We start from the raw sequence: 22,168 nt of genomic DNA, 5'->3' as shown, positions 1-22,168 counted from the left end.
CATACATGTAAACTCGAAGGAAAAAAAAAAAACCCAATCTATCATTTTTTTCAGTGACTCATTAATCTAATACAACAATTCTTCTTTTTTTTTCCTTTGGGACATTGCAGATAATAAAACTGTATGCAACTCACAAGATGGATATTTCCTCTATATACAGTGAATACCACCTGGTAGGTTTCCAATGACATAATCTAACCAGTCAGAATCCATTATGATGTCAGCAGATTGAAAAACAAAACAAACAAACAAAAAAAAAACCCAAATCTTTCTGCCATTGTACAGCTCCCATTTTTCTGTTGGTTAGAAATACATCACTGCCCCCTTCCCTTCCTGATATTTGACATACACGTATGTAAGAACAAGAAATGAGACATACACAGACCTCCCAACCTTTTCAACTGAAAAATAGGGATGATTTACCTCAAAAAGTAGGAAAGGAAGAGCAATTACTGTAGGAGTATGTAGTAAAATTATCAGGGAAAATAGGAAAATCCTATTAAAAAAGAGCTGGGAATGGTCAAAATTCAGATTCTTTCTTCCAAATTCAGAATGGTTGGGAGGTCTGTATACACCTACAGACTGTCAGCATTTGTGGGCTGTGTAGCACCCTTGCGTAACCATTGATATTCATGTATGTTGTCTGTTTCCAGTGTAGGACAGTTGGAGGAGAAGTCCTAGAACTCTTCCTGGTTGCAGAACCCCTGACCACCAGTTCCTGGACCTGTAGCTCCCTGCCAGGACCAAGTTCCACAAGAGGTCTAGTAGTAGAAGACGCCAAATGCCGCAGCCACACAAAAAAGGGAATCCTGTGGTGGACCAGGGGGAAGGGAAGAAGAAGAAGAAAAAGAAGAAAGTCAAGCTAAAGCGGAACAGACCGGTGAAAAGAGGCAAACGAGATGGCCGACCTTACAAGTACCGAGAGCAGGATGAACTACAACCTGAAGAGGAGGCTCAGTTTGAAAAGATTGAAGCGCATCAGCTTAGAGGTAACCCACTTTTGTTGCAATTTGCCAGAAGTCACAACTTTGTCAAATGGTGTGTTCTTGACTGTTAAGCACCATTTCCTGTAATTACTATTTAGAAGTCATGAGTTTGCATTTACAGAAAAACCTTTTCTTTATCAAATTAAAAAAAAGCCCAACAACTTATAAGATTGCAAAAGATGGACATACTGTTAAAACAAGCCCTGCAACCAGAATATCTTAAAAGAGATACAGTTAAAAAAAACAAAACAAAAACAAAACAAACTCAAGATTGTTTGCCCATGTACAATGTATGTGTGTGTGTGTGTGTGTGTGTGTGTGCTTGTGTGTGTATGTGCATGAAAGTGCAGGATAAATTGACTTCCTGCTACAATGTACATTTGGCCGAAATCCCACACAACTTTTCACTGTCAAATGCTGTCATATTTTTAACACCATTCCTCTCGCCTGGAGTCATTTTTAACATCACAGCCCTGAAGGCTGATTCCATTTACTCAAAAATAAAACATGACTTATTCACACATTGGCAAATGCACTTGTGGCAGCATGTGATGAGTAAGTCTAAATTGCTACTCTCATAACAAGTGTATATTGAGAATAAAAATATCATTCTGAATAATGTCCACACTGGTAATACTGTATACGCCAAACATTTTGTGAGGTTTTTATTTTCACGAATTTCGCGAGTCAGGAGCTCTTCCTGAAATTAAAGACACGCGAAAATAATGACTCTGATCCCGATATGAATATGACACACACATATATGTATTTCTTCATTCAGTACAGTATGCCACGATCACAAATTTAACCAATTGCTTAATTGCTGGGAAATCGCGATTTATGAAAATTTAGACTCGCTAAATACATGGCGTATACAGTACTGCACAAGAATTTAACATGGTACATTGTTAGTTTAATGGCTATTGAATGGAGAAGGGTATCCCCTTCTGTGATATGAGACAATGTTGTATCGAAAGCTGCTAGTTTTCAGATGGACAAAATGAGGGCAGGGTAATGTAAGAGCTGATGGTATTTATAGCTTGTAACTAGATATGGCAGGGGGTATAATATATCTCCAGTGCTCTTGTAACATGCAGTCAAAGCAAACAAACACAAATACCTTTGCACAGTTGCCCTTGTTATGTCAAACTGTGGTCTGTAAGACAGTACTCGGACCCAATGTTTTTGGAGAAATGCAGGCAAATCACAAGACATTTCAGAATTTTGTGAGTTCATAATCACACACATCAATTCACCAACATATTTGTCTGTATTGTGTATGTGATTTCATCATTATTACCTATCATCAAGGCAAGTAATTAACCCATGGCATAAGCATTACATTTTATTTTTAAATGGAAACAAACAACATTCATTCAGTATTAATGCAAATTGTCTTTTGAAGCTCTAATGAAAATTTCATACTAGACTTGTCATTGCACCTGCAGTGCTCAAGCTTGCTGAACAGTATGTGAATTTGTGATAGTGATTTTACTCCATGAAAAGTCAATAGAGTGTAATCTAAAGAGAGCTGTTATATTTTGGGTTTCAGGATTAGAATAAAGTTGATGCATAAAAACAGTCTACTCTGACCTACTAACAGCATTATACACGCTAATTTTGAAATGTCATGATACGCTTTGACCCAATTTCACAAGCACACAAACAAAGTTGGAACTGTTTGGCTTTGGGCCATACAGTACCTCTCATATGGATAACACACAGTCACGTATGTCACTGCAGGTATTTCCAATATGAATGGTTGCTGAGCACCTTCCTATTACACATCGGTCAGCTTAGATGGCCACGAAATATCCCGCAAAAACCTACAACCTTGGAATATCTGGTAAAATGGGGATGGATTATTCCCCCTCACTTCCTGTCGCATTGGTGCCAAGTTAATCCGAGGACAATCAGATGCCAGAAGTTTAGGGCTGAATGGCCTAGGAGACAGGGTATGATCCAGCCAGCTACTAGTCATTCAGGGGTATCCCGATTAACCCCCTCACTGCTAAACACAAGACTGCCATATACGCAAGGCAGTGGGACATTTGGAGACTGTGATCTAAACCTCTTTACCCTTCATTTCATCCGCAGACATGTTGGCTTTAGCTAGTTTAGCAATGTATCTCCATGTACCTACAAGTTTAAGATGGAGAAAAGTTAAAACAATTCTCGAATAGCTTTGCCTTTATCTCAAACAGTCTGGAGCTCACAAACCCTGAGATTTGCATTCAAAATTCTAGAAATTGAAAACTTACTTTTTAGAGTTCTAGAAGTTTTCCATCTGACAGATAATAGAGCCATTGCTGGTATTTTCTCAGACATTCAGACAGCAGAAAGATTTCATGTGACAATTAGGAAAGACAAAATTCAACATTGCTGCCATATTGCTGCTTTCGTTCAATCCACATTGATATTGGGGTTTTGGTTTCCTTTAACTTGAAACATTCAACACCAACAAGAACTTACGAACAATAGTTTTATATGACTAAAGTTTAAATTATTAAATGTAGAACAATTAATGTAATCTCTTTCGAAAAAATAGGTGTCTGGAGGTTTCAAATAAAGGGGCTACTACCTTTAAAGGACAAGTCCACCTTCATATACATAAGGATTGAGAGAATGCAGCAATATTAGTAGAACACATCAGTGAAAGTTTGAGGAAAATTGGACAATCCGTTCAAAAGTTACGAATATTTTAAGTATCTGCGCAGTCACTGCCGGAAGAGAAGACTACTCCAGTGTATGACGTCACATGCGTACAAATACATAAGGAAAATAAAAGGAGAATTTCACAAAACTTTACTTTTTGAATAAAGTGCACACTTCTTCGACTTGCTATTGACTTATGTTAAGGGTAATATTATTCACCCTGCCTTCTGAAAGAGAGAAGTCGAGTGTTCTTTTGTTATGCAAGAAAAATGGAAATATGTTGAATTTTCTTTATTCTTTCTTTATATCGTTGTACTCATGTGACATCACAATCTATAGTAGTCTTTTCATCCAGCCGTGACTGAGCAGAAACTTCAAAAATTCATAACTTTTTAACGGAATGTCCGATTTTGCTCAAACTCTCACTGATGTGTTCTACTAATATTGCTGCATTCACTCAACCCACATGTCTATGAAGGTGAACTTGTCCTTTAAGAGATAAAGTAAAGAGACAGTAATCACAGCAGCTGAAGGCTGAAGTGACAAATCTCTGCCATGGCACTCGTCAAACCCCCTTTACCAGACATGAGTGATGTTGCCACTTACACTCATATAGATGTCTTGGGCGTAGTTGTCTGTGTCGGAATCCCAGAAGCATCTACAGCCCATCCTGAAGACAGAAAGACAAAAGGGACAAAGAATTGACATGAGACGGTATTGCCATTCACTCTAGCTTGATATATGTTACTCTGTTCTGATGTGACTCACATCTTGATATTGGAACAATGATTCTGGGTTCTGCTTGACATATGGTTTATATTGAAAAGAACAGCATGACATGAAATAAACATGAAACCACACAGCATAATAAGATGACAATACCAATGGACCTTTTATTCATAATTCATTGTACACACAATGTAAATTAGACAGACACTTATAATCATGCACTGACGCCAAATAAACTCAGTGGCAGAGGAAAATGTGAATATTTGTCTATTAACATGATGGTATCCATATTGGCATCAATTGCCATTAAGTTGATGTCTTTTAGAACCTGGTACAACACAGAACAAATACGACTCTAGTATCATGAAGTTTCAATAGCCCATTGTTAAAGGTTGGAGCATCTTTATTTACAGATGACACAATTATTTTGTGTAACTTGAATTTCAGGTCAAATGTAAGACAATCCAGCCGGTTTCAATAGCCCATTGTTAAAGGTTGGAGCATCTTTATTTACAGACAACACAATAGTTACGTTCAGACGGCAGGCCCTAACCTCGAGGTTAGGAAACCTCCGGGTTTAGCTCTTGCCCCCTAACTACGATGTGTGTCCACACGACGAATCTTTACCTCGAGGTCAAGCTTCTGCCGCCCTGTAACTACGAGTGGGTCCCACTCGATGTTAAAACCACAAAACCGGAAGTTTCAGCCCACACTGCTAACAAGACGTCTTTATTTCTTCTTTATATAGTCCAACCCTGTCGGACTCGCTTACCGGTACTCTTTTTCCCACCGGTGGCATCAGCTTCCTCTGTCATGGTATGCAGAGATAGCACTGCACTGATGACTTTATGCCTTTATGAAGATATTCGTCGAAAAAAATTTTTCAGCGTCGTAGAAGAAAATAGAATACAGTAGCGAGTTCGACATGTTCAGTTTCAGAGATCAAGCGCATGAGAAGAAAAGATGATGTTGTTGTAATGTGCATCATAGGTTTTTCACCTTGTGCACGTGTAGTGTATTTGTGGTGTATTTATGTTTGGGAGGTTGACCAGGAAGCAGAGGGAAATTGTGGGGGCTGGAGTTCACGGCGAGGTCACTCTTAACTTCGAGTTCATTGTTTTTGTGTCCACACGGTGCTTAACTATGAGTGGGGACCCCCCGCGGCTCGTGGTTAGAGCGCTAACCATAAGATTTCTCGTGTCTCGAAATATCGAGCAAACCTCGAGGTTTGCTAACTACGAGTGCGTCTTCACGGTCCCTAACTACAAGCTCTAACCTCAAGGTTTCCTAACCTCGAGGTTAAGGGCTCCCGTCTGAACGTAACTAATTATTTTGTGTAACTTGAATTTCAGGTCAAATGTAAGACAATCCGGCCGGTTTCATGCATTCAAAAGGGCACTCACTGTACACCTACAAGTTTGTAATAGAAGAAACAGACAATTTGTCTAATTACCATGACAACAAACCTACACACAAAGTGTGTGAGGGTTTCAGGAAAACACCACTTCACCTAACAACCATACGACAACAAACACAGGAAGCCTTCAATATGCTTCTGAATCGTTTGTGAAGTGAAACAGACACATTCCACGCAGAAGTTTGTCTTGGTTCAAGACTGGTAACCAGTACAAATTTTCTGTAAAATACACTACAACTAGAAATTAAATTTTTGGAGTCTTTTCATCCTTGTATTCATGAAATCAATCACACTGCTAGAAAGCCACACTTGAAAAGTTGTCCACATTGCATTCACAAGAGTTGAGTGGAACAGTACATAATGTTCTGTAAACACTTCAACAGATGATCCTGAGTAATAGTATGAATCCTACACAGACAAAATGTTTTCACTGACAACACCCTCATTACTCAGGTGTTCGAAACGGGTGCCTGGCAATGCTGGGGGTGATAAAAATGGCAGGGCCCTTGGAAGAGCAGTATTCACACTGAAGATGTTACTCTATTCCATTATCATTAACTATCACGCATGAGACCCTCAAGTAAAAAAAAAAAAAAATACCGGTATTAAAAAAAAATAGACTTGGAATGAAGCAAGTGTGTATGTTACACTATAGACGGTCAGAATGAGAAATAAGAAGTATGTTACTACTTTCATCTTCATCGGATGAGAGGATATGAAATTGAATAGGGTATAATGATCATATGGTTCCTGTTTATAACTCTGTTCAAATTTTCATAAATCTAAATTGACATAGAGTTTTATAGCTGCCACACTGAATCAACACGGCCTTGAGATGGCAAAACAACATATCTACATCAAACCTCATTTCCAGTAAATCGAGTCCGAAGTTTTGCAAACCTACAGCTCTTTTTCTGTTTTCGTTCAACACTTCATATCTTACCCTAGAAGGACCAACAGTATCAGTAGTACAGTGCATGCAAATTGATTTCACTAGACCCTTTATTTTTCAAATAATTTGCATTTAATCAAAACATGTGTTGTTTTGCCGTCTCGACATAACCACACTATTGCCATTGATACGGCAAAACAACGTAAGTCTTGATCACTGGCGCGCATATAATGTCCTACATCGTCAATATGCACCCGCTTCTGCAGCCGCGCATGGCGCGCAGCCTATCACTGCGTAAACATGCCCGACGTGTGTTGAGCAGGGGCAAGCGTATCGCCATTTACATTGTTTTGCCAACAAAATTTGAAAAATTCCCACTGGAAGGGAGCATCATATCTCAGTAACGGAATGGGTTCTGATTTCAAGATTTGGTCAAGAGTTAGATTACACTATAATAAGCCGAAATATGTGACTAAGTCAATTTTCTTAAATTTTCGACATACGTTGTTTTGCCATCTCAAGGCCAAACAGCCATCTTCATATAAAACTGGGTAAGGGTTTGAATACTACTAGTATGTGATTATAGCTCAAGACAGTTTGGTAAAACAGAGATGAACATTGCAAACTTTCTCTTTTGTGTCATAATCACATGACAGGAGATTTTATGTAATACACTTGTTTAGCTCAAGGCCGGGCAAAAACTTTGGGATTAATATACACTTCATTAGTACAGCTCTCATGCAAAAAAAAAAACAACAAAAAACAAACACTGGAGCAGTGTGAAATTAAGTTTGGCTAGTAGATATTTGAGACACAAAAATACTTCCTGAAGGAAAATAGATGAGATACATTAACCTCTTGGGATGACATAGTGGTACATCAACTACCCTTTCCACTTTTCTCTGCTCCCCAAATAGTGCGCCAGCCATTCATCATCTAATCCCTGGCTATGGAAGCAATCAATTACCAGAAAGTCTTCCGCCCCCTGCACTGTGCTTGCAAGCTCACATGATTGGCCATCTTTGGGGCTCATTAGTAATCATTCAGTTACAAACATCCATGTCAGTTGACCTTTCATGTGGGTACAATCAACTCTGATTGGTGATTAATAACATGCAATGTTGAAGGCACAGCTTTGCTTCCATCTAATGGGGCCCGATTCACATGCATTAATTAAGGGCGTTCCTACTCGAGAGTCAATGAGAGGACTACTGCAGTGGAACATGTTATCAAGACTGTACATCAGATGCATCTATCTTCTCCATCAAATGCAGCCTGATTCATGTGCATCATCACCAAGAGCACTTCTTCCCTACAATGAACTCAGAGTAAACGATAGGACTACTGCAGTGGAACATGTTATATTTGCATCAGATGCATGACTACAGTATCTTCTCCATCAAATGCGGCCCGGTTCACATGCATCAATTAAGAGTGTTCCTACAATATACTCAGAGTAAATGATAAGACTACTGCAGTGGAACATGTTATCTTCACATTAGATGCATCTATCTTCCGAAAAGGCTTGTTGCTATGACAACTACATCTAAAATCCATTAGAGCTTATTAAAGCAGACTACTGTATCCTTGAACTGCTTGTAAACGTGAATGTTCTTATCTGTGCACTTTACTTGAGATGTCAAAATGTTCTTTTTACTAGACTTCAACACAGATCTTTATTTCCAGTGCAATAAAGAGCTGTCACTCTACCTTCATAATTTGATGTATTTGCTTTTAACCAATCTTGTCATAACCTTCCGATCATTATTGTATAAGGCCCATCAGTTCTGAAAATCCCACAGTCTAAATACTTCACATGTAACTTTTGCATGAATAGGTGTGTGTGTGTGTGCCATTATTTCACCTTAAAACTAAAGACATAGGCAGCATACCTTATTTTCCCCCTTCGTTTCACCACATGTTTACTAGGGTGTGGTTACTGGTGAGAATAATCACATATATATGCAGTAACTTTCTGCATATACACTATTCTACACTTATGTCACCTCTGCTGGGAATATGCCATTGCTGTAGCAAATTTGAAATTCCCTGATTAAGGGAGAACTTGCCTTTAATAAGTTTTCTCAAGTAAATTCTAAACAATAGCAATAAAAATTGTTGAACTCAAAGCTTTAATTCAACACTTGAAGCTTGAAAAGGAGAGAAATATGAAGGAAGTTAAAAGAAGGTTCAACATTTGTTAGTAATCAATAGGTCTGAAATGGAAACCACAAAAACTCCCTTTCATGTGACTTTTGCTTACAAAATATACTTACTTCCTCTGTGCAATATATTATACCACCAATATGTATTCATATTTTCTTTACATGATTATACTTTCTCTTTGACTCAACTGAAGACATGGGGAAAACCATCAAGACTCCTTCAAGCAAACAGAAATTGATTCCTTCCCTCTTGCATTTCTTATCGAAAATCGTAGTCCAGTGTTTCTGTACGAATACCACATAAGGATCCGCACAATATTGTTACAGTCATGTGAGCAAACAACAGCTTTGGTGAGTCTATATTGGAGGGCACGCCACTTGACTTACTGACTTTCAAATTGTCACAGGTATTCTAATGCATCTCCATTTGTGCTGAAACTGTTGCTTTGGTTTCATTGATTGCATTAAAAAAACACCTTCTTTTGAGGTTAAGTTTCTGAAGATATTTACATTATGGCCGACAAAATACCTCTGAGGAAGTGCAATGCATGACGAAAACTCATTCGGCATGGACTACACAAGCATGTATGATTAATAGTGATAGCTTGACCATAGGCTTAATCCTAAAATCAGGATAATCCCTTTTGAAAGCTCTAGACTGGACACTAGACAGACTGAACGATACACTGACCTCTTGTAACATTAAGCATCAGTCCGTTGTTATTTGTTGTTGTTATTTGAATTTATTTGGCGCTTATTATTCCCCTAAGAATATTTATGCCAGCTTCAGCTACAGTAGGCTCCCTTCAAGACTGTTCCACGACAATTTGTTGATAATCTTCACTTCATCCACTGAACTTTGCAAGATTTCCTGCATATCACTTGTTTGATTCCAATCCACAGCTTGTGAATTAATAGGGCACTTCATTTGCAAAGATATATCAAACAGGAACCAATGAAGAGATATAATTGTCACTTTGGTGAAGCCATACTTGGCTCACAAAAACTAACATGCCTAAAACTCGGAATAATCATAAAGGCATTCTTTGTCATTTCTTCTCTTGGAGACTGAACCTAAACTCTTAAACCTTGGGCCTCTCTTTTTTAAACATCACTTAATTCAAGACAAGCTATAATACAACATATTTCTTTTCCAAAAGAAGAATTTTTTTCCCCAAACATTCAAAGTGAAAACATTTCATAAATTCCCTTTATGTCGGAATTTACAGCAGGGTTTGTTACTTGTACAACCTTGCACGGTACAGTAAACTCGCACACGGCTGCCTTACAAACTTGGCCCCTGCTGCACGAAAATTAACCGTTTAAAATCTACTGGCAATCAGTATCTGACGGCTCCTCTCAAAATAACTTGCTAACCCGATGATTCATTACCTAGGGAATGCTAATAGCTGCTATTTTCAGAATGGACTGATCCAAATACTCATCATGTTCATCACTATACTGGACTAATTCATTGGTCAAATAGGATGGTCTGTTCTACCACTGAGGGAAATACTTTACCTGCAGGTTTTTATCTTTCCTTTGCCTGTTCTTCCTGTATTACCGGAGTTAAAAATGATTTTTTTTTTTTTTTTTTTTTTTTTTTGGGGGGGGGGGATTAAATTCTAGTATTTCACTTCCTGAAAACATGTCAATTAAAAAAACAAGTATAAAAAGTATAAAAGTATAGTGCAACATTTTTGTCAAAATCTCTACAGGGAATAGTTTTCCAACTCAAATTTGATTTACCATAGCAATTTCAGCTGATGAACAATATTTCAAATGGTATCCTGTACACATGGAAGAAAACTGCTACACAAAAGTTAGTTTGTGTAGCAGTGGTGTATAAAAGCATAGCAAATTGCAATGCCATACCATGAAAATTATTCCCTGCATTATTACAAGAGGTATAATGTGCAACTAAGTTACTGCATCTCACTGAAAGAATTTCAAAACATGGTCACATGTTTCAGGCAACCCACTTCTGACTTCAGTCTCATTGTGATAAGAAAATCCTCAATTGTAGTTGAACGTTAAGTACTTGTGAATAGAATATACTGGTACAATTCTCTCAGTGTAATTAATGACAAGGGGAAGCTGTTTGGATTAGTACAAGGGGCTGCTAGAGGCCCAGACAGTGATACATTTATTTGATCTTTGGAGAATGGGGCACTTCTATGGAAGATGGAAAGCGAGGGAGAGGGAAAGAATGGAACAATTAGTTTTGATTCTAAGTTGAATCATATTGAAGACTGCAGTACTGTCTACTTGGTTATCTTCAAGTCCATGTTATAAATTGCAGATCTCTGTTCAATTGGTTTAGAATTACACACAGTTTGTAGTCCTTGCAATTTGGCCTGACTGCTGCCGAGTCAATAGAGGGAGTGTGCCATCTTCCAGCATACTGTCAGCTTAAAGTGCCTGGTCAGAATTCAAAGTGCCTGTGATGTAGACTAATATTCCCCCTGTCTGTTGTTGTGCCCCATTTTTCAGCCGTAAAAGAGTGTCTGTTGTGTTATTGCTGAGAAGGATCAACGGATCCAGCTGTGCTTTCATTACTTCTATCTACTTGAGTGTTTGGGTCAGTGTGATTTGGTCATATTCATGGGAGAATAGCTGAGTATACAATCAGGCGTTACAAGATTAACACTCTGCAGTTAGGGGACACAGTTCAACCATGAGGTAAATATTGTTTCTGGTTTTTTAACTTTCGTAAACTAGTAGTACAGGCGACTCCTGATAAAATGAAGTCCTCGGGACCAGCAGTTTTCTTTTATTATATCAAAATTTCATTAAAGCCAAACAAATAAAATGTATAAGGTTATACAGATGATAATTTTGGGACCTGGATCTTACTTCATTGTATCTGAAATTTTGTTAAAATCGTGTTTGTCATAACCGGAGAGCACTGTATCCAATCACTGATGTGACTTGTGCTCACTTTTTTTTCTTTTTTTTTTTCAGGCACCTGGTAGACTAAAAATCACCAGTATCAAGTCTTTAAGAATTATGAATCTTAATGAGTTTCTCAGGTGTTATTCATTTCCAATAACAACTTAATTCTATGTTATAATGAGTTATCCTAAACACCCCATCAGCCCGTATTCCCCCCCCCCCAGAAAAAAAAACAAAACCCCCCCCAAAAAAAACCAAAAAAAAAAAAAACCCCAAAAAAACCAATGTGGCTCATGTAATGGTAGCAGTCTTGGATTCATCAGCAATATCAATGAAATTTTAATTCAGAGCATGTTTATCGATATTGTTGACTAACGCAACTATCTAGCAAATACTTTTTCTGGTAATGAACTAGGTTACAGGGTACCTTCACTTATATTGTGTTTCTAACATTAAAAAGTTTCTATCTGGGATCATCTGAACTTAATCCCAACATAAATCTTCCTTTTTCATTAGGATGCAATAGCTAAAAGCTTGTGCAAACATATCTAACATCAACATGTTTTTCTATTACAGAAAACCTACAAATCATCTTGAAGCAAAGAAAACGACTACAGGAAGATGAATTGACAAGTCTTTTCCTGCGTCATATCTAGCGACTATTCACTTTGTCATATTGAATCCTGCAAGTCACTTTGCAATATCTAGTACATTGAACTCTAACGCGCTTCTGTAGCACTGCTCATCCCTTGGCTCAGTATTTGAAGCAAAACCTACGAACCATCAATTTCAACTAAACATCACAAGCATGCTTTCTTTTGTTTACTCCGCTCTCTTTCAATCTTTACCATATGTAACCCACCCCCCCCCCCCTGCAACCTTCCCTGCACACATCCCTCTCAAGTAGATGCCCCCCCCCCCTCCCCTAATCACCCCTCCAAGGCTGTATGGGGGGGGGGGGGAGCAGTAATCTTACTTACTGTCCCTACGTCTTAGATGATCTGTTTATGAAGTTTTCTTTATGTTAAGTATAATAATTAACCAGTTCCATACTGAATTCTGAATTGCCCATAGATTTTATATGCAGGCCACCAGCTCCCTCTACAGAATGGGTTAATAATCATCAGAGAAAGGCCTTGCCCCCTCCCCAACCATGCCTCTTCCAGTCTGATCTGCAACATCCTGAGGTCACAAAACAACTTCCTTTTGTTACAGGTTATCCTTGACACTCCCCAGACGACTCCTTCTGCAACTCCACTACACAACTAAATTTTAGTTCTGTTTAATGGTCAGAAAGTTTTCACTTTTGAAGTACGTACAGATAAATGATGTACTGAGTTAAGGTAAATCTTATTTGAGCTGGTGACAACTGCAAACTGTATGGCCTACTGTGCCTTCAGTTGTACATCATCCAAACACTGATAATTTATCTTGATTTCTTTTTTTCAAATGCAATCCCTTAATTCAAAAATTGATGACAAATCTTATTTCAATCTATTTGGGGTGTGAACTATTATGAAGTAACCAAGAATGTATCACCAAAACTGACTGCATTTTCAGTATCCATGATAGCTCTTCTGTCCCCCCCCCCCTGAAAATGGTAGCAGCAGCATGGATTCAGCCATTTGATTTGATTTTTTTTAATGTAACTACTGAGGACTCATCGGATGCTTACCATCTAGCACACATGGGACCAATGGCATTAAGTCTCCTCAAAAGGACTATTTGGTAGGCAATAAAAGATAGGTGCCTTGCCAAGGGGTACAACCACAGCAGCCAGGGACTTGAACCATGAACCTTGTGATTGAGTCACTGGTCTTTTCCACTAAGCCGCAACAGCTCCACAGTATGGTAAAACCAGAAATTTTAGAGTGCATGAAAATTTTGTGAGTTTCACAAAGGAGCCAAGATTCGCAGAAGTAAAATGCACAGAAAGGTTTTGTGTATGCGTGCATTGAATGCCAGTGGCAATTTGCAAAAGTTTCATGCTGAGAACATTTTTCGTTCTACAGTACTTGCATTCTCATGACTACATATGAAATGATACTAACTGCACTGGCTACAAACTCCTCTGTGGCAAATTTATACTCACTTGACCCCTTCCCCTCTCTGCTCTCCAATTACTACCTGCACCACAAACTTGTACCTGTCCAGATCCAGTTCTGTGGGTGAGACAAAAAATAAAAATAAAAAATAGATACATCAACACAGCATTTCAATGCCAGTCAGAATGCTCTTTATTAAAAACCTATGGTACTTTATTTTGTTACTTCATAGTAACCCCTCCCTCCCCCTCAAAAAAAGAAGTACAGAACAATACTTTGTATTAAATGATAGAATGAGAAACATTAGTCCACATCTCATATATTTAATGAACAAATTGAAAAGAATTCTCAATCATGTCTGCCTGGTCACAGAAAGAAAATTGTAGCAAAACATCTTAACCTATCCATAAATACTTGCCATTAACACTAAGCTGATGTATTGAAGGTTCAAGTCCTGTATATATTGTTACAGGCCGGGAAGCATGGAATATGCTACCTTTCAAATATCTTTCAAGGAATACTCTGAATGATGTAGCATTAGCTTATTCTAACCAACATTCAAGACTGCAATCTCATTCAACATATTTTCACTGCATTAAAATGAAAAGATTTTCTATGATAAGCTTCTATTCAGGTAATGGACGACGAAGGAGTAGGTGATAAATATAAGCAAAAAGAACAACCTAGCTATACAGTTGTATATATGTGCACATGACTTATAGTAAATCTCTATACAGCTCAGGCCCACTCCATTGGTTTAAAGTAGGACAACGGGTCAGCAAAGAACAACTACAATGTATCTGAGATCTTAATTGTGCTATCCTTTCAAAATTAAAGTTATAAAATCCTCCCTCGATTAAAAAATACTCCCAACTTTTTAAACCTTGTCAACACAATTCTGTTCATCTTGTACAGACATTGAAAACATAATAGAAAAGGGCAAAACAACTAGATTTTTCATGGCAGGTTTCTGTAATTCAACCTTTTAATCTCTCTTTGATCTGCTCGGCAATATGCTTGCTCCATGCTGTTGTTTCTTCAGCGACGTACTGCTTGTCGGCAAGCTCTTCATTCAAGACTGTGTGTATGACTGCCTTCACAGCTGCTGGTCTGAATCTGTGGATGGAAGCATAAAGGAAAGCATGGAAGTGATTCAAATAATGCCAAGAAGACATCGCTGGATGATTTTCTGCCTATAATTGCATGACAGGGCTGTACCATACCTTTGTAGTACACCACCTTCAGTGGTTGAAGACTGGGCAGGAGAGGGCGTCATCAGTACAACTGCAATTTCTTTCTCTCTCTCCACCTCATCCCTCTGATGTATTCAGCAGTAGATTTTCTACCTATTTTTAGTTATTTGCATTTCACTTGCTACTTTGCCACTTGCTTTGCTACCCATTATGCACCTGTCGTAACCCCATATCAAATTCTAGCTCTTGGGAGTCAGGCAAGACAAGTTGTGTGGCAATGTAGACTTCCTTATGTCCCCAAACGATAACCCACTATACCACTTGCCAAAAACTGTGTGCGTGCATGCATGCCCTAACAACAACATAAGGGTAGGGTAGCAGATAGACTGATCTACCTGCTTCTTATCTGGAGGCCTCTTGTTAACTGTACGGCAGGTAAAGGTACAGTTGGCCCATCACAACAGACAGATATCTTCCATTCACTCTGCTGTGCAGACTGTGCAATCTATCTGCGCACACACGAGTTCAGTGCAGCACTTGGTTTAAACAAGACTGCTGCCTCCTGTAGGTGAGCAGAGTTCGAAGGCCATTTACCCAAAAAAGCAAGCATGATGTATTAGAGGACTAAATCACTACACTGGTCAGCTTAACTTCTCCCATGAGTATATAAAGATATGCATGCCAAGTCTTGTGATCTCCTGATATGATGGAAAAGGACCCTGTTTCCCATTTGCCGTCGTCGCGTGATTGAGTCCGCACAGCTAGCACAGTGAATTATGAATGGAAGATATCTGTGTGTTGAGAGGGGCTGACCATATTAATAACCGTAGAGTATATCTACAGATAATAAGAGGCCACTGCCACTGAATAAGAGGCAGATTTATTGGCCTATTGTATGGTACTGGTAGTGTCCAGAGTGATACGGCAAAACTGAAAAATTGAAAAATACGGCCATGGAGAGGGAGACAATATTGATTAACCCGTTGAGGACAAGTCACGAGTATACTAGGGCAGGTGTCTATGGGAAATCCGTGTTGTAGTAAAATCAAACCGTCCTCAAGGCTCAACGGGTTGAAAATGAAATTAACCATTGATAAATCCTGATCCTATTCCTATTAGTATTAAACTCCAGCTCCCCCATCCCATCCCCATATTGGCATAGAGTAAAATATCCCGTTTGCGGCAGTTTAAGCATTGTTAAGGGTTTTTCCAACTCGTAAACAAATCAGGCAAATTATTTTCAACCATTTCATATATCATGGACAAGATTATTCATTAAAGCAATTGTTTTCATAAAAGAAATTTACCATTGACCAACGCAGTTTTCATGATTTACCAGGGCAAGACCCGGCACAATTTTCGCCGATAAGGGCGATATGCGATGTAGTATTTCTGCTTGCGGCACGATGTACAATCCCTATGCAATACGCGAGTGCTCCATCGAGTCCATGATCTTTAGCTGAACGCCTTCACATGTCTCGCGAACATTGCGTAAGCGCCAATTCCCATTGTGAAAATAGCGGGCGCACATGCATTGGCCGCAAACAAGATCGCAATTCTGGCGGTGTTGTTGATGTCTTTCTCGTGTTTTTCTCATTTGTTTTCGATGGTAACATCCACTTTCCGAAAAAAATGGCGGCCCACATCGGCTTGCGAAAGTTCTATTTTACGTGAGGATACGTTTTCAAAATCCATGAACATCGAGAAAACGACAAAAAATCCAGTTTCTTGGACCATTGTTTCTTAATTATGTTAAGAAGTACCAAAAATTTCATTTTGGATGTGATATGTTGTCATTTAGGTGAGAAAATTTCACTTTCGTCAGAGATCGTGCCCATTTTATCGGTTGGTTTTTGTTGATTGCTAGTGTGTTAGTATAGTCTATCGATGTGTAGTGTGCATGTAACAGTGCAGTGCTGTGTTTAGCGGTATATTACCGTGTATGTTGTACCTGCCGCGAATGGCTGCACGGCCGCATACTGCCGCAGTTACTCTATATCACATCAGAGTCAGCCTTATTTTTCATACGCTGCACCGACTACGCATTTGATATTTGAGGTAGCAGTGCGCAGTGCAGTGTCCGCAGAATTACCTTGGTGCAAAGTCACTAACTATAGATTATGGATGCCTGAATCTGAGCCAGTCAGCGTCAGAAGACATAAAGTCACTCATTCATTCCAGAATTCCACCGAGTGTCATTATCATGATTTATCAATACCAAGTACCAAGTAGTAGCACTGTACAGGATGACATGTATTGACACGTGTGGGACTGTGTATCATCTTTCAGGTAGTAGCTTCACGACACTTACTTTCGAAGAAAATTCGGACGTATGTTGTATGTGTTTGGTGCGGCCGGCTCTTCCGCCACATCTTCTTTTGGGGCTGTTTCCTCAACTTCTGTCATGATAGTAAATGTTGATCCCGACGATCAAAAATCCAAGTTTTTACCGTGTTTTTCCACCGACTTGTTAAATTAGCAAAAGCAGCATGAGTGTAGACCGTATCCCATGTCAACAACGACCTAGCGACGGTTTCGACTGGCCGGATACTTCACTTGACGAGGATGAAATTTGCTTGTGAGTCTTTTGAATTACACTTTGAAACCAGAAGAATACATTCATGTAACTCTTGGATTACGTTCAGGACGTAATAAAACACAATTAATGTCGAAGTTACTCCTTGTTGCTACGAGCTACGAAATTCATCAGTCGACAAATTTCCAGCGTAATCTAATGTGAGCTAGAATGGCACAAATATTTCGCGAGATGGCGCTAGCACTCTCAAGGGGACGGTCTTCTTGTACGAGTATAGTATGCGCCGACGGGCGCCGTATTTTTCCCACGGTATATTTTGGAATTAATTATGGTAATGCGGGAATTACAGAGCAAAGTGGTAACATTTCGAGGATCGACCTATGCTGATACATCTGGATCGGGATTCTGTAAGGGAGAAGGGGTTGTCACGCCTTGCATTCTAGTAGGATGCCTTCAGAAGACTTACAGGATGCTACCTTTATAGATTTCGGAATAATACTGTGAAGACGTTTGTAGTTTTACGCCAGGATTTTGGTCCTCGTCGTACGGCAGTAGGCGCCCAGCTAGGCGGATCAGATCTGCATCACCACACGCAGGTGGTTGAATCTCGCCGACAAGAACATGTCTTCTTCTACGGCAAGCTCTGACACCGAAGGATGCGGTAGGTACCACTTAGTAAACAGGTGGTGGAGGACACCATGCCATTAGACCACTCGTCATCATCTTTTTATCTTTGTTTCTTGTGTTGAGAAGTGTTGTGTACCATACAATCAATGTGTCTACATTCGACTGGTTTGTCTTCACATGTAGCAAACAAGCATAATCATCATAAATTGTGACTGGATGTGAGAGATTAAAATAATTAAAATGTCTAGTCAAGGCAGTCTTTGTAGAGTCCAGTAAAGTTCAAGAGACCCCACCTTAGTTTAAGGCCTCATCATCTAAAATTCTACTAAAGTAGGAATTAAGGGCTATGATTTTACTAGGGTAGCTAAGAGAAACTTGATCAATACTAATGGTGCAGCTATGAGCATTAATAAATTAATGTATGTATTAATATTTAAGGTGCATTGCCATTGGTCTCTTGCCAATGTGGAATAGATAACTACGGTGTACAGTTTCTTTTCAATGCACTGGTAATACTGGTATCCCAGAGTAATGATGAAGTAGTGCCTTGTGCTTGTGGTACAACTACTAGGTTATGATGTACAAATTGTAAACTGTACACGATGTATTCTCAGAACATTTGGATATTCAGTCAGTGTACAGCTGTCATATTAAATGAGGGAATCATTTCATTTTTTTTTCCATTTGTTTACATCTATTTATTTATTCACTTATTCATCTGAAAATCAGCTTTTGTTAGCAGTTGAGAGCAAAATTTAAGTATAAATACTAATAGTTTTCCAAATTGTAGCATTTAGGCTTTGTTTAGAGCAAAGAAGCTGCAGCTGGACGTAATCAAAAACTCAGAAGAGATTAAAATTTCAGCTTTTTTCTTTCTAAAATTGATGTTATCCTTTGAGCAACAACTGACCATGGCATGTTGTTCATAAACAAAAAGACAAAAAAAAATAGATTTAATTATGTATCTGTGCATCCTTCAAATGAAGTGCTGTGTTTTTGTATTCAATATCATTCATTTATTGATTTTGTATGCCAACCTTCATTATAATTATTGAAAGCAAAAAACTTAGTTATTTGTGTGGAGACTGTGCAGACTATTATCCATTCATGTCATTAATGTGATTCAATGTTCACTATCTATAGTACTTTTATTTATTTATTTTTTATTTCATAGCAGTCTGATTTAGGTTCAAGTCACTATATAGAGAAATTAATCCGTGTGTAATCTGTAAAAATTGGTAGGCCTACATAATGCAATGTCTAGTGAACAGAACTACTGTGCTTCTTTTTTTTTCCAAAACAGAACTTATATCAGACATTTTCAATTAAGTGTGCTATTCAATTATTTTCCTCATAGCTATCCAAATGGTAAGTTAGTTAAATCATGTACATGATGTATGTACTCAAGTGGATGAGGCAAATCAGTCTGCTGGTTGTGAATAAGGAAGATTGTATGCTTGAGTGGGAAAGTAAAATGTTTGTTTCGGGTGAGTCAATTCATACCACAGATTGGTAAATAAATGTTGAATAGATCCTGTTTTCAGTCTACTGCGATCCACATGTGATCACTGATGCATGAATTGCATCCAGTTTGTGATTGTATTGAAACAATGTGCTGTGTCTTGTGATAGATGAGATAATTCTATGCTATTGTGACATATCAGAAATAACAATAAGACTATTTTTTTTTTTGTAATTAAATAAGGAAAGAGCTCTTTTAAACAAAATGAAAGTCCAACTGATTTTCAAGTTCTGATGATTTAAACACTGATTTACTTACGTGTGAGTAGTGGAATGTATATAACAGAAATATCAGATCTGTGAATTGACAGAATTGGCACATGTCAAACTGTACCCTCGCATAAAAGACCGACCAGTATTGAATGTTTTTGCAATGTGCAAATACTGGTTCTTGCACATATGGCAGGTTAGAAGCGTTACAACCAGTGACATTGTCCTTTTGTGTGGATTTACACACAGAGTTGAAGATGAACGTGAAACATGTGAAGGAAATTGTTAATTAGGAAGGATGAAGGTGAACTTAAGATGATGTAAGGTGAACGTCACTTGTCCTTTAAGACTCTGCAACTTGATGAAAATCATGCATGTTCTTCCATGCATTCTGCATGTTCTCAGACGAAGCTATGGTGGGAAATGAAATAGTCTGGTCTCTAGAATGAGTCACTGCAAGCTCACTTGCTTGGCACCATCATGATCACCCTCCGCTGTGCTGCTATGAAGCTGTTGGATCTCTTTGATTATCCCCAACAAGTGATCCTCTTCCCCTTCCTCCTCCCGCTCAGTATTTTCAGCTCCCTCCAAACTCTTACCCCTCCCCCTTTCTCTTTCAGCCTAATCATGGCTCTCATCGTAAATAACCCTTAAATTTTTGTTACCTCGTCAGGGCAGAAAAAATCTAGAAAGATATGCTGGGTGCTATGCACTACCAGGTAATACAGTTTAGTGCTTTGCTTTCTACAACCCAGTCAGTATGATTATCATGATACACGTGGTTATGAGACCAATTATTTCTGTGCACCAGAGCAGGTGTTAGATCATAATCTGCTCTGTTATCTTGGGAAAACAATTTTTGGAATAAAAATAGACACATTCTTAAAAAAGGAATTGGGTGTTAAGATACAATGTAAATAAAACAAGCTGTGTGTCACACAGACAAGGTATAATGAAATAAATTTTGAGTCAGTATTCGAGTAAATCCCTATACAGTATACATTACATACTTGTTTACCAGGGACTATTTTGACCTCAATTGACTAATTGGGGAAGAAAGTAAGTTAGGAACAAACATCAGATGCTAGTGATCTTCCCTTTACACACTGGGAAATGTTTGCAGAATAACAACTAAAATACGGTCTGATATTATGGCAGCTCATCCTCCGTGCCTGTGACTACTCTACACTCAGAGCCTCAGTCACTATTTCTGCACAAAGTAAACAAAGAAATATTAGACACAATATCACCCCTACACACATACCCACATCATACGTAAAACTTACGCTCTGTGCATACAATAATATGTGTAAAAATACAGAATATTTGAGTTCCATTAACTCTGGATGTGAAATTCAATATGTATTCAGTTATGAATAAGGGTCTGCTCTCTTATTGACACACCCCATTTTTTTTTCTCAAGGTGCTGTGTTGTACTGCACAATATATGGCAGTATTTTATTTTTTATTGAATTTTCTGTAGTCATAGACAAAATAGATTGAACAAAAATTGTAAGTGATCAGTGCTTGAATTAATACCCAGTGGATTTTTATTTGACCAACATAAAGTAGCAGCTGATCAGAGAAAGTCCTTTAAGAGAGATCACTATGGTAGTATGCAGGGTTGAATTGCAGCAATGAAGTTCACCAGCTTTTAATAGTACGTTCACATTGGAATTACAGCTTGGTATGGAATAAGTAATTTGTTGCCATTGTTTTCAGTGGGGAAATACCAGTTACAGGTCCTGCTGTAGTTCACTTGGCACCATTCGTATGCTAAATTCACAAAATATTGACATACTAAGGTACCGGTATGGTATTTCTGGTGAGCATTGTGCATGTATGCACATGTTAATCTCCAATTAGGAAAAGACACAGTATGTCAGGTCAGGTGAGAATTGCACTGGAATCGGTAGTATTATGTGACATGATTCACACTCAAAGTAAATACAAAACTACATGTAAATACCACGATATTTTGCGGTGTATTTGCGTTAACATAATACGACATACTATTAGGGAATCAGTGCAAAGTCTAGTGTGCTAGTGATCACATGTCAACTAGAGCTCAGATTTTCTCTTTATTGCAAGTTACAATTGTTTTTATGAGAACAGGATTGTTTAATAAGATGTGACCTGTATAAAATTACGTACTTTTGGAAAGGGTGGGATTGAAAATGTACTCATTTACTCAGGAATACAGTTTGTACATGCATAGGAAATACTTAATAGTACGTCTTCATATTAATAAAATACAACAGAGATTGTGACAGCGTACTCAAAAAGCTTAAAATGTT

General features: G+C 38.4%; 2 protein-coding genes across 4 annotated transcripts in view; one reads left to right on the top strand and one right to left on the bottom strand.

The window, feature by feature from the left end:
* The first annotated feature begins 680 nt into the window (after positions 1-680).
* Positions 681-22,168, top strand: part of LOC139730771 (guanine nucleotide exchange factor DBS-like) — a 187,805-nt gene continuing 166,317 nt past the window's right edge. For 2 of the 3 annotated variants that reach the window (XR_011710939.1, XM_071641633.1), the window contains exon 1: positions 681-989. Coding sequence is in view for 1 of the 3 variants with exons in the window: in XM_071641633.1 (XP_071497734.1) it covers positions 782-989 (208 nt within the window). In the remaining 2 variants the exon portion in view is untranslated. Of the gene's footprint in view, positions 990-17,889; positions 18,175-22,168 lie in introns of those variants that run through there. The other variant, XR_011710940.1, reaches the window with a different exon arrangement.
* LOC139730772 (dynein light chain Tctex-type protein 2B-like) lies at positions 762-17,383 on the bottom strand. The gene is made up of 5 exons (XM_071641634.1): positions 17,289-17,383; positions 14,767-14,900; positions 13,832-13,901; positions 4,248-4,311; positions 762-809 (listed from the first exon to the last, which is right to left on the bottom strand). Exons 1-5 carry the CDS (start codon positions 17,381-17,383, stop codon positions 762-764), a joined length of 411 nt encoding a protein of 136 aa, XP_071497735.1.

This window comes from Diadema antillarum, unplaced genomic scaffold (assembly GCF_040938485.1).
Source record: "Diadema antillarum isolate AM-2024a unplaced genomic scaffold, OU_Dant_1.0 seq00000333_RagTag, whole genome shotgun sequence".
Taxonomy (NCBI): Eukaryota; Metazoa; Echinodermata; class Echinoidea; order Diadematoida; family Diadematidae; genus Diadema; species Diadema antillarum.
This window is presented reverse-complemented; position numbering and strand designations above follow the sequence as displayed.